This window comes from Lutra lutra, chromosome 9 (assembly GCF_902655055.1).
Source record: "Lutra lutra chromosome 9, mLutLut1.2, whole genome shotgun sequence".
NCBI classification, from domain to species: Eukaryota; Metazoa; Chordata; class Mammalia; order Carnivora; family Mustelidae; genus Lutra; species Lutra lutra.
In genome coordinates, this window is record NC_062286.1 from 101,960,368 (window position 1) to 101,972,630 (window position 12,263).

The 12,263-nt window shown below is 43.2% G+C and overlaps 1 protein-coding gene across 1 annotated transcript; it reads right to left on the bottom strand.

The window, feature by feature from the left end:
- Positions 1 to 734: 734 nt before the first annotated feature.
- On the bottom strand, positions 735 to 4,150 carry OTOR (otoraplin). Its single transcript, XM_047743745.1, has 4 exons — positions 4,036 to 4,150; positions 3,286 to 3,425; positions 2,082 to 2,192; positions 735 to 807 (listed from the first exon to the last, which is right to left on the bottom strand). Exons 1-4 carry the CDS (start codon positions 4,148 to 4,150, stop codon positions 784 to 786), a joined length of 390 nt encoding a protein of 129 aa, XP_047599701.1. The 3' UTR covers positions 735 to 783.
- Positions 4,151 to 12,263: the final 8,113 nt, after the last annotated feature.

Genomic DNA, 12,263 nt, shown 5'->3' on the forward strand with positions numbered 1-12,263 from the left:
CCTTGACTCGGGGACATTGCACAGGAAGAGGAAATTCGAAGTTGAAAGAGAAGTAGAAAAATAACCCACAGACTTTTTCCCCCTGTCTCTTGATTGGAAGCTCGAATGTTTGCAGTAACAGCACTCAGAAAGGGGAAACTATCCCATTACAAATATTTCATAAGCTGCTCCTCCCTTATTACAGACACACATACTTACTTAAAAGTAAAGAGAAAGAGGCAGAGTCCAATATCTATGAGTCCAAACAACTCGTCCATTCGCACCAGTTTCACATCTCAAAGGCATCAAATATTAAAAGTAACAACAATCCTGGCATATTCCTTGAGGATATAGCCCCTTTGGGTACATTATAACACTCCCAATGGCCAGTAAGACAAATAATTAGAAAACAGCATGTCCAAAGTAAGACCTGTCACCTACCAAGTTTGTATAAGGAGCCAAAGAACTGGCAAGAATTATAGTGAAGAAGTAATACAAATGAACTGTCTTCTGTCTGCATTCCTGTGTAAGAGAGGATTCTCTAGGCTGAAAAAGAATTTCTGCTTTCAATTCTCCCCCTTGAGCCAAACATCGCCCTGACCTCCAGGTGGTGGGAAGACCAGGCCAGCAGAGAACTGAACAGAATTTACTCCTTCATCTACCACCACTGGCCCCCAAGACACAGCCCTCCTGTAATAAATAAAGCCTTGAAACAAAAGTCAGAAATTAGGGACACATATTTTTTGTTGTTATTTCACTGTTTATATTTTTTGGTGTTTCCTTTTTATTTGCAGGTCTAATTTCTTACTCACAGAAGAAGTCAATATCCTGGGGAAAAAAGGCAAAAAAAAAAAGAAAAAGAAAAGCAAAAGGTTGAACTGAGTAGACAGAAAACAAATGCATTTTCTTTATTAAAAAAATCATAGGTCATCAAAGGGAAATCTGGATTTAAAATAAGGTTGAACCCCAAAGAATATGACATAATTATCACCTCAAGTCAAAAACTACTTAAAATGAAGGTTCTCAAATACACTTTTAATTGGTGGTTATTTGACACATTCAAGCTCCATGCTCAGAAGGGATGACAAGTGAGTCCTGTTTGTGTGGGTTGGGCAATGTTTTGAAGTTATTTCATGCAGCAATTAGCTCCAGGAGAATGTCTTCAAAACAACCACCTTGCCAAGTAGCTCAAAGGGGATCTTTTATGTCTCTTCTGGGGTTTGCAAGACCCCAGGGCATTGGAAAGAGTATAATTCCTTTTTCAAACATAAGTAGAATCTATCTATCACAGAAATAAGGCATCCAAAGATTTTTTTTTCCAGAATATTTTGATTCGATTACATACAGGTGCTGAATTTTTCCCAGCCCAGGTGCTTTAGTAAATAAATATAACCCTCAGTTAAGAGTCCGTGAATACTACATTCCTTTCTTTCTTTATGACATGGACTCCTTTCTAGGATAACTTGTATCTAAAAATGAAGGGGGTGGGTTCAGTAACCTTTCAACAGTGGGAATAGGTGTAAATGTTCGCCCAAACCGCCCTGTCCTCGGGGAAGCCTCCACGGCAAGCCTCCACGCAAGAAGGGGGGTTGTTCAGTGAGTCTTGTAAGAGATGTGATGCATTTTTTTATTAGCTTCTTTTTTTAAAATTTTATTTACTTATTTGACAGAGAGAGAGAGAGAGATCACAAATAGGCAGAAAGGCAGGCACAGAGAGAGAGGGAAGCAGGCTCCTTGGCTAGCAGAGAGCCCGACGAGGGGCTCGATCCCAGGACCCTGAGATCATGATCTGAGCCGAAGGCAGAGGCTTCATCCACTAAGCCACACAGGTGCCCCGACATGATGCATTCATTAAAATATTTTATTTATCTATTTGACAGACAGAGATCACAAATAGGCAGAGAGAGAGAGGGAAGCAGGCTCCCTGCGTAGCAGAGAGCCCGACGAGGGGCTCGATCCTAGGACCCTGAGATCATGACCTGAGCCAAAGGCAGAGGCTTAACCCACTGAGCCACGCAGGCACCCGACATGATGCATTTTTAACACTTGCCTGCATTAGCCCAGGATCTGAGTCCATCTCTGGCCTACTCTGAGACACTTACCGTGGTGGGGACTTCCTTGGTGGCTTCTTGGTACACGTGTTGCTCCTCGACCAAGCTGCTGGGGAAATAGCCCAGGGTGCCCATCTCATCCTTATGGTCATCTCCATAAACCTGAGTGCCCAGAAGAGTTACAGTCAGGGGATTGTGGATGGAGGTCCACTTCTAGAAACCCTCTGGGCTCGCATTTGCTGTGAATGAGAATTAAAGAATTGCAATGTCTCTCTTTTTCATTCTGGATTCCAGGGGCCTCAGATCCAACTTTGAAGCTCATTCACAGCCACTGAGTCAAGCCACAGAAAGTGTATCTCTGTTCCTCTGTGGCCCCGTCTTCCCGGTCTCACTGAGCATTCCTTTATTTCATGCAATCTTGTGAGCCGCCAGAAATGTTTTTGGAACCCATAAACAAAGTCAGTACTTTTCTTTTTTTCTTTTTTCCTTTTTAAAATTTTATTTAATTTCTTTTCAGTGTTCCAAAATTCATTGTTTATGCATCACACCCAGTGCTCCATGCAATACGTGCACTCCATAATACCCACCACCAGGCTCACCCAACCACCCCCGCCCCGGCCCCTTCAAAACCCTCAGTTTGTTTCTCAGTCAGTACATTTCTTAAGAACAAAATAGATACTTTTATTTTAAAGAACTGGTCTTTCTCAGTTAGAAATTTGAATGCACAGATACTTGAGTGAATTTAAGATTTAATCATTCATTCCTTGAGAGTCTGTCTGTGGGGTTGCAGATGAGAACAGGAAACCAGCTCGGCTTCATCCCTCCCTAGGGTCCACCCCCTGCCGGTTTTCACTGAAGAAAGCAGATTCTCTGGAACTGAGGAGAGTGTTAGTTTCCTTTAAAATGTTGAAGTGGAGCCTGACTGCCAACACGCATGCCTTTTCCTTGGCAAATCCGTGCAAACATTTTTGAGTAAGTTTCAAGCTCTTTGGGGTGTTCAAGCCCCCACATGGTTGACTAGGTCTTGACAACACATCACACAAACCTACATTTGGTTTTGTTATGAAATTTTCTTTTTTTCTTCAAAATGTAACAAAAGCAAATGTGTGTGAATTTCGACACTTGCATCTAAACCTCTCCATTGTTCTTAAGAGCTTATTCCAAACACTGAAATATATTGAAGGTAGATCAGAGAGAAAACATTAAGAGCAACCTATGTTCAGATGTGTGTATATTTGAAAGGATCTCATCTTACACTGCCAGCCCAGAATTCTCCAGCTCCATTTTCTTGCACCAGCTTTGAGTAAATGTAAATCTGCTGTCCTTTTTTAACATTAATGAACCTGCAGTCTGGGGCATTGTAATCTTCTCGAGCTTGGGCCAGAGAAATAGTGTCTGGAAGAAAAGAAACATTGAAATGACTACATTTTAGTCTCCTGGATTTTGTTCGTTTGTTTGTTCCTTCCTTCCTTTTTTCCAGATTTATTTGTGTATTTGAAAGAGAGAGAGAGAGAAAACTCATGGGGAGGGGGAATTGTGGAAAAAGGAGAGAGAGAGAGAGAGAGAGAGAAGCAGATTCCCTGCCGAGCATAGAGCCTGACTCGGGGCTTAATCCCATGACCCTGAGATCATGACCTGAGGCAAAATTAAGAGTTGGATGCTTAACTAACTGAGCCACCCAGGCGCCCCCAGTCTCCTCGATTTTCTAACAGTAAAAAGGCCAGGCAGATCAGAAAACTAGGAAATCAGAGAGATCAGTAATTCCCAGTTTATAGTTCCCATTCAGTTCAAGAGGAGTAATATAGCCAAGGTCTGAAAACTGAGAATCTTAACTAAGTGAATTCTCCATAGTAAGACACCAAAGGTACAGACCATGAGAAACAGAGCTAGCGACATACACGTTAGAGAAGATTCACTTAAAGCCAATTAGATGTTCAGCTATTAGTGGATATTTTTTTCAATTCTATAATAGAAAGATAATAAAAGGCATAAAAAAGGTCCTTACACACGCACTCGTCATCTGCACACAGTTTCTTGGAAGCAAGTCTGTCCATAAATATTCCATGCACGGCACATATGGCCACAAGACCTGGGAGGGAAAATAATAATAGCCTGGCCATCTTCCTTTTTTGGCTGTTTTTGCTGTCGTCCTTTAACTAGAAGTGGAAGCTGACTGCAGTGGTTCCTGTCTTTTATGTGGAAGCCAGACATCTGGGTGAGTGCCCCCCGGCCAATGGGAAGGTGCCCACCGTTCCTTCCTCTGCTTTCCTAACAGCCCCTGGGATCCAGGGGCTAATTTGCATCTGATTTTCCAAAGAGACCCAAACTCGAGGTCTTTTTCTTTTTTTTATTAATACACAAATGATATCCCAAACAGTCCACCATCGGTAAAGTCTTTTTAGCTGTGGTATTTTACCCTAGCAGGGAATTGTGGAAAGAACTATGAGAACTTTAAATCATTTAAAACTGTTTTTTGGCTCCATTTTCATATTCTTTCCACTTAGGAGCAAAGAGGTTCTAAGTAGAGGAATCTGCTGAAGATGAGAGATCCATATCCTTAGGACACAGAATGTTTGTTGAAACAAATCCGATTAGTAAACATGTGGATTTATAGACTAAATAAATCAAGGACGCTTAAGTTTACAAATCACCCATGATAGAATTTCCAGAAGTCGTGTCTATCCTGAGGCAGATATGGTTTGGAACACATGAGCCATGATCATATCTAGACCCCAGCAAATGTGGAAAGGAGGACATAGGTGAGTTGGAAAGAATGGAACCATCTTTTTTTTTTTTTTTTTAACCCTCTGGGACATTTGAAATTCAGTCTCAAAACCTGCTCCTGGGTAGAGACAGAAGAAAGCTAGAGGCTCTTGTTACCGCCCTTCTCCCTGCTTCTGGGAATCTTTCCCATGGAAAGAAGAGTGCTGCTAGAAATCACCAAAGTTGAAGGGCCAATACCCAGCTCCTATCTAGTCAACAAATATTTCCGGAGCACTGTTCCAGAAATAAGAGATATAGCCGTGAATAAAAAAAATTCCCTGGCCGCAAGGATTTACTTTCTGTGAGGAGAGACGGACAATAGGTTGCTGCTTTTTCTAGTGGTTGGGGCTGGTGTCTCTTTCATAAGATTCACACACACACACACACACACACACACACACACACACACACGCACCATTGTTTCTAGAATAGAGGTCCCTGTCAGGATGCCCTGTCAGACTTGGCTGATGACGAGATTTCAGAGCAGAACCTCCCCCTCCTCCCTCCCCACAGCGTGCCGTCACCTCACAAGATGAGGGACAAGCATTCAACTTACAAAATAATTTTGTACAAAACTAGGGATAAAATGGTAAAGCAAAAATATACTTACAGTATTATTTTTTTCATAAAAGGTTTTATTTGGGGGTGGGATGTGAGTATGTATGTGTTGTTTTCAGAGGACAATCTTTTATACAGCTGGCCCAGATTTAGAAGCTCATTTAATTCAATATCTTCATTATAGCTAAAGATACTACAGCCTCTACAGTCCAGAACTACTTTTTAAAAAAAAAAGATATTGTTTTATTTATTCATTTGAGAGAGAGAGAGAGACAGAAAGAGCACAAGCAGAGGGAGAAGCAGGCTCCCCACTGAGCAAGGAGCCCCATGCAGGACTTGAACCCAGGACCCTGTGATCATGGCCTGAGCTGAAGGCAGATGCTTAGCCAAATGAATACCGAGGTGCGCTGGAATTGAGATTTTAAATTCCTCATTTCCTGTTTCCCTTAAAGGAAAAGATGAACGAGAAGTCATTTCCAAAAGCAGGTTGCCCGTGCTTTTTTCCTTCCTTATAAGCTAGGCGCCTTAGAGGGTCTCTGGGAATAAAGAGATAAAGCATTGATTAAAGCATTGAATAAATCAATAAAGCATTGATTAAATCTTCTTTTTTTTTTTTAAAGATTTTATTTATTTATTTGACAGAGAGAAATCACAAGTAGGCAGAGAGGCAGGCAGAGAGAGAGGAGGAAGCAGGCTCCCTGCTGAGCAGAAAGCCCGATGCTGGGCCCGAACCCAGGACCCGGGATCATGACCTGAGCCGAAGGCAGCGGCTTAACCCACTGAGCCACCCAGGCGCCCCTGATTAAATCTTCTTAATCCTGATCAGACAGCCGTTTTACAGTCTGTGCCGGTCTCAAGCCAGCCCTCAGTACAGGAGAGCTAGAAGACAATTGCCACTTAAGAGGCATTTAAGGGAAACAGGGATTGCCACCCCGTGTCCAAGCGCCCCCACCCTTGCCCCCACAGCAGGGTGAAACATGGAAGAGATCCTCAACCAAGCCATCACAACAACTTAGCAAGCTAAGGCTGGTATTCACACCAAGCCATTATTGGCTACTGGAAGGTGGAGAAGCAAAGAAAAGAGATGTCAAGCCATCTGAGCACATCCCAGGCAGGCCTGGGATGTCCTAGCTTTCTGTAGCGGGCAGAGGTAGGATGCAAATGAATGTTTTGCTCTCAGTTGGAATTTATTTATTTATTTATTTATTTAAATTTTTAAAAAATGATTTTATTTATTTATTTGAGAGAGAGAGAGAGAGAGCATGAGAGGAGAGAGAGATCAGCAGGAGAAGCAGACTCCCCGCCGAGCAGGGAGTCCGATGTGGGACTTGATCCCAGGACTCCAGGATCATGACCTGAGCCGAAGGCAGTCGCCTAACCAACTGAGCCACCCAGGTGCCCCTTGGAATTTAAACTTACAATAACCTATGAGCATTTGTCCCTGGAGGCACACTCCAGACCTTGTAGATACTGGGGGTCTGGAGAAGGACCTGCTCTGTCCTGAGCAGGCTCACCTCCTTCATCTGGATTTTCAGGTGTATTCTCTGAGCCTTTACTGCCCAAATGACATTTTCTTTTTAAGATTTTACTTATTTATTTGACAGAAAGATCACAAGTAAGCAGAGAGAGAGAGAGAAGCAAGCTCCCTGCTGAGCAGAGAGCCGGATGTGGGGCTCGATCCCAGGACCCTGGGATCATGACCTGAGCCAAAGGCAGAGGCTTTAACCCACTGAGCCACCCAGGCGCCCCCACAAATGATATTTTCTGCTCTCGTTCCTAAATTAGTTTTCGATCTGCAGTTCTTAAGATGGAGCCCATGGCTCCTTTAAGGTCTAAAAACCAGCTTGGGCGGTAGATGGGGTGGAAGCAGCCCCCTTGCTGTGACCTACAAGGCCTTGCATGATCTGGCCCCGAGGCCCCTCCGGTCACTCTCTCCCTGCTTGCTCTGAGCCTGCCATATAAGCTGCTCTGTCTTTTGAAAATGCAAAGCTCATTTCTATGTTAGGCCCTCCAGAGCTGATTGCTGGGGAGGGTTTCACTCCATAGACCGGCCCTCCCCCAGATAGATGGGTTTCACACAGCCATCTTGTCCTCCTCCAACTCGGTCCATCCATCGTGTGACCGTGGCACACCGCCTCGTCACTTATCACTACCTGACAGGCCTTCTTTATTTACGTGGAGGTGATTTGTCCCCGTACACCACAGTGAAAGCTCCGGGACATGGGGACCTTGTCGATCTTGCCCTTCGCTCTATCACCAGCACCCAGAAAAACGGGTATTCATTGAATGAATGACCTCCCTGAAGTTGTGTGCTTAGGTGTATACATGCACGCTTTTGGTTTTATTTTTGTTTTTCCTGGGGAGAACCCTTAGGATTTATCAGATTTCAAAAGAGGCTTTTAACACCCCAAAATCAAGACTCACTAAGTTATCAGGGCAAAGACCTGGGTTTTGTCACCAAAGCATAGCCCCAGAGCAGCAACTTCAGCATCACATTATAAATTAGCCTCTCAAACCCCACCGCTCAGGGTGCCTGGGTGGCTCAGATGATTAGGTGACTGCCCTGGGCTTGAGTAATGATCCTGGAGTCCCAGGCTTGAGCCCTGCATCAGGCTCCCTGCTCAGCAGGGAGTCTGCTTCTCCCTCTGACCCTCCCCGGTCTCATTCTCTTTCTCTCTCTCTCAAATGGACAAATAAAATCTTAAGAAAAAAAGAAAAAAAACCCACCCCTCTCCTCCAATCCTGCTAGATCAGTCTACAGTTTAATAAGCTATGAAAATGATTTGGAAGAACATGAAAGTTCGAGAAATATTGCTCAAGGGCAAATCAATTATAGCACCAATTTTTACACTTGATCTTAGCCAAAAGGCCGAGAAGCGATATATAGCACCAATTTTTAAAAAAGACTTTATTTATTCACTTGTCACAGAGAGATATCACAAGTAGGCACAGAGGCGGGCAGAGAGAGAGGGGGAAGCAGGCTCCCCACTAAGCAGAGAGCCCAATGCAGGTCTCGATCCCAGGACCCTGAGATCATGATCTGAGCCAAAGGCAGAGGCCTAACCCAGGCGCCACCCAGGTGCCCCAATTATAGCACAAATTTTAAGCCAGGGCTTCACACTCTTCATTAGATCTTTACTGGATACAATATTTCCAAGGATAAAACGCTTGCTAGATACCCAAACAGAAAATACTTTGAGCCTTAAAGTTCAAAATGGAGATAGGAACCTCTTGCAATGTTTTCCTTAAGAAACAACAACAAAAAAAGATTATTTGAGAGAGAGAGAGAAAGAGTGTGAGCAGGAGGGAGAGGAAGAGGGAGAGAAAATCTAAAACAGACTCTGTACGGAGCACAGAGCCCAATGTGGGGCTCGATCCCACAACTGCAATATCATGATCTGAGCCCAAACCAAGAATCAGACACTTAACCAACTGAACCACCCAGGTGCCCCACAACATGATCCATTTTCACACCAGTTTCTTTTTTTTTTTTTTTTTTTTAAGATTTTATTTATTTGACAGAGAGATCACAAGTAGGCAGAGAGGCAGGCAGAGGGAGAGGGAGTAGCAGTAGCCCAATGCGGGCTTGATCCCAGGACCTTGGGATCATGACCTCCCGAAGGCAGATGCTTAACCGACTGAGCCACCCAGGTATCCCACACCAGCTTCTTCTTATCAATATACTGCCTTTAATACAATTTGAACTAATGGTCTAACCATTATAACCTGCTTCGAAAGGTAGAAATCTGGTTAGTTCCTAACTCACGTTGGAATCACTCAGGGAGCTTAAAAATATTGATGACTGGGTTTCATGGCTAGAGATTGGGATATAATTGATATAGGGTATAGGTTAGGCATGGGCTTTTGGAAATGTTTCCTAGATGATTCAGATCCGCAATGGAAATTAAACTGGAAGTTGAGAACCACAATAGATGGGCACATCTTACTTACTTTTTGGAAAACTCCTGGCAACTCCAACAGATGGGCACAAGATCCCAGCATGATCGAATCATCTTCAAAGGGTAGTTAGCTCCTTTTTTCTTCCCCCTCTTCCCTCTTGAAGACTTGCTTCCCAGAATTTGATTATATTCCAGGAGATTTAAGCAAATAAGTAAATGCATTGACCACTGGGAGCAGAGGACTTACAAAGAAGGAAAAGGAGGTTGGGGCACCTGGGTGGCTCAGCGGGTTGAGTCTGCCTTTGGCTGAGGGTCCTAATCCCGGGGTTCTGGGATTGAGCTCCTGCTCAGCAGAGAGCCTGCTTCTCCCTCTCCCCACTGCTTGTGTTTTCTCTCTCTCTCTCTCAAATAAATAAAATCTTTTTTTAGAAAAGGAAAGGGGGGAGCCCAGAAGAAACCCAGCATTGTCGGATTGCAGTTAGAGGTACTGCTGGAAATTCCTTTTTTTTTTTTTAATTTTTTTTTTTTTTAAGATTCTATTTATTTGTCAGAGAGAGAGAGAGAGAGAAACAGCGCGGGCGAGCACAGGCAGACAGAGCGGCAGGCAGAGGCAGAGGGAGAAGCAGGCTTCCTGCCAAGCTAGGAGCCCGATGTGGGACTCGATCCCAGGACACTGGGATCATGACCTGAGTCGAAGGCAGCTGCCTAACCAACTGAACCACCCAGGAGTCCCTGGAAATTCCTTTTTCATATAATTGTATAGAAACAGCCACAAATACAGACATAGAGATATCTCTCTATACCATTAAGAAAGGTAAGGACAGGGCTGCCTGGGTGGCTCAGTGGGTTAAGCCTCAGCCTTCAGCTCAGGTCATGATCTCAGGGTCCTGGGATCGAGTCCCACATCGGGCTCCTAGCTTGGCAGGGAGCCTGCTTCCTCCTCTCTCTCTACTTGTGATCTCTCTTAAAAAAAAAAAAAAAGGTAAGGACAGGTTGAAGAATGCATAAGACACTGAAGACACAACCACATGGACATGATCCTGGATTGGAATCCCAGATCATTTTTGGGACATCAGCAAAATGTGAATCAGATTGGATACTGCATTAGTGTTATTTCCTGATTCTGCTGGTCACATGGCAGTTCTGTAGCAGAGCAGTCTCGTGCTTAGGAAATACACACTGAAGTATTAAGGGGTGATGCAGGGTCAAGGTGGCACGACTCCTGAATGGTTCAGCGACGTTTATGGGAGCTGTGTACTATTTCCGCATTTTTAGATACATTGGAAATTATATCAAAATAAAAAGCTTTCAGAGGTAATCAGATGTTCATAAGCTCTTTATTTCTAACAGTCCCAAATTAAAAAGAACCCAAATGCCCATCTACTGTAAAAACTGCTAATGCAGAGGTGAACTTCAAAAACATTCTAATGATTTTTTAAAGTAATCTCTACACCCAACGTGGGGCTCAAACCCACAACCCTGAGATCAAGAGTTGCATGCTCCACTGACCAAGCCAGCCAGGGGCCCCCAAAAGTATTCTAGACGGGGAACAATTATAGTGATAGAAAGCAGATCATTAGATGCCTAGGGTTGGGGTGGGGAATAGATTAACTGCAAAGGGGCAAAGGGAGCCTTTGTTTTTGAGGAGTGATGGAACGCTCTCTTGATTATGGTTATTACACAACTGTATAAAATCATCAAAATCCATCAAATTGGGTCACTAACCAAAACTCACTGAAAATGGGTGAATTTTATTGCTTGTAAGTAACTCAATTTAAAAAAAATCTGAGGGGCGCCTGGGTGGCTCAGTGGGTTAAAGCCTCTGCCTTCAGCTCAGGTCATGATCCCAGGGTCCTGGGATCGAGCCCCACATTAGGCTCTCTGCTCCGAGGGGAGCCTGCTTTTTCCTCTCTCTCTGCCTGCTTGTGATCTCTGTCAAATAAATAAATAAAATCTTCAAAAAAAAAAAAATCTGAATTGCCCATTTCAAGGAGTTTAAAAGCAAGTCCTTAAAAAGGCCTATATAGTCCCATCTTACTCTCCCCTCCCTCACTCTCACCCCACTCCAGCTACACAGACCTTTCTACTTCCACTCATACAGACACTCAAAGCAGAGGCATCTGTGAAACCTTTTCTCAGACAAGGACGGTCAATGAGAGTAAGAAGTTAGAAAATTAAACAGCAACTAGCACTGCTCGAACATCTTAAGAGCATGGTCCTTTTTCTAGTAATTCATTCTTAATACATTTTACAAGCAAACATAAACTTGGCAAATAAGTTATTCAGTAAGTCAGGCTCTAGGGGCACCTGGGTGACTCAGTTGGTTAAGCCTTTGGCTCAGGTCATGATCTCAGGGTCCTAGAATCCAACCCTTGTCAGGCTACCTGCTTAGTGAGGAGTCTGCTTCTCCCTCTCCCTTTGTCCTTCCCTCTACTTGTGCTCTCTCAAATAAATAAAATCTTTAAAAAAAAAAAGAGAGAGAGAGAGATTCTAAATGTGGCAGCTTCAGGAATAAAAAACTATTTTGCTTTTTCCTCCTTATGTATACGGAAGAGTGACCTGACAAAAATCTACATAAGTCTAAAAGTAGTCATCCCATTTACAATAAAAATACAAACCTTTATTCAAGGAAATATTCAAAGAAAAATATGAAAAAATTATCAAGTGTCACTTATGTGTGCTGTAGGTGCAAAACTGTCCACTTCTAAAAATGCCCATGGTTTTACTAGCAGGGGACTGAATCACAGCCTTAGATATGAATCAAATGCTAAAGAAAATGAGCTTTGGTGTTTAAGAGTTAGACACTGATGTTTGAGAATTACAAAGAGGTATTAAGATTAGAACTGGCAATTTTTTACAAGTCAGCCTATTTATCTTAAAAAATTTTCTAGATTGTAAATTCTTTCCCTTGGAGGGAAACCCTCCTAAAGAAGAGCGTAGATTAGTCAAGCAGGTATTCCTTAGGAAAAATTCTGCATCAAGAGGATAGGAGCATGAAATAGGAAGTTCAAAG

What these genes read in the sequence shown, in the direction of transcription:
- OTOR (XM_047743745.1), bottom strand. Translation starts at nt 4,150, where the DNA reads ATGGCCAGGCTATTATTATTTTCCCTCCCAGGTCTTGTGGCCATATGT. An exon ending in TGCAGATGACGAGTGCGTGT is followed by an intron (nt 3,426 to 4,035) that starts GTAAGGACCTTT and finishes CTTTTCTTCCAG; the next exon opens with ACACTATTTCTCTGGCCCAA. An exon ending in CCAAGGAAGTCCCCACCACG is followed by an intron (nt 808 to 2,081) that starts GTAAGTGTCTCA and finishes TTTTTTCCCCAG; the next exon opens with GATATTGACTTCTTCTGTGA.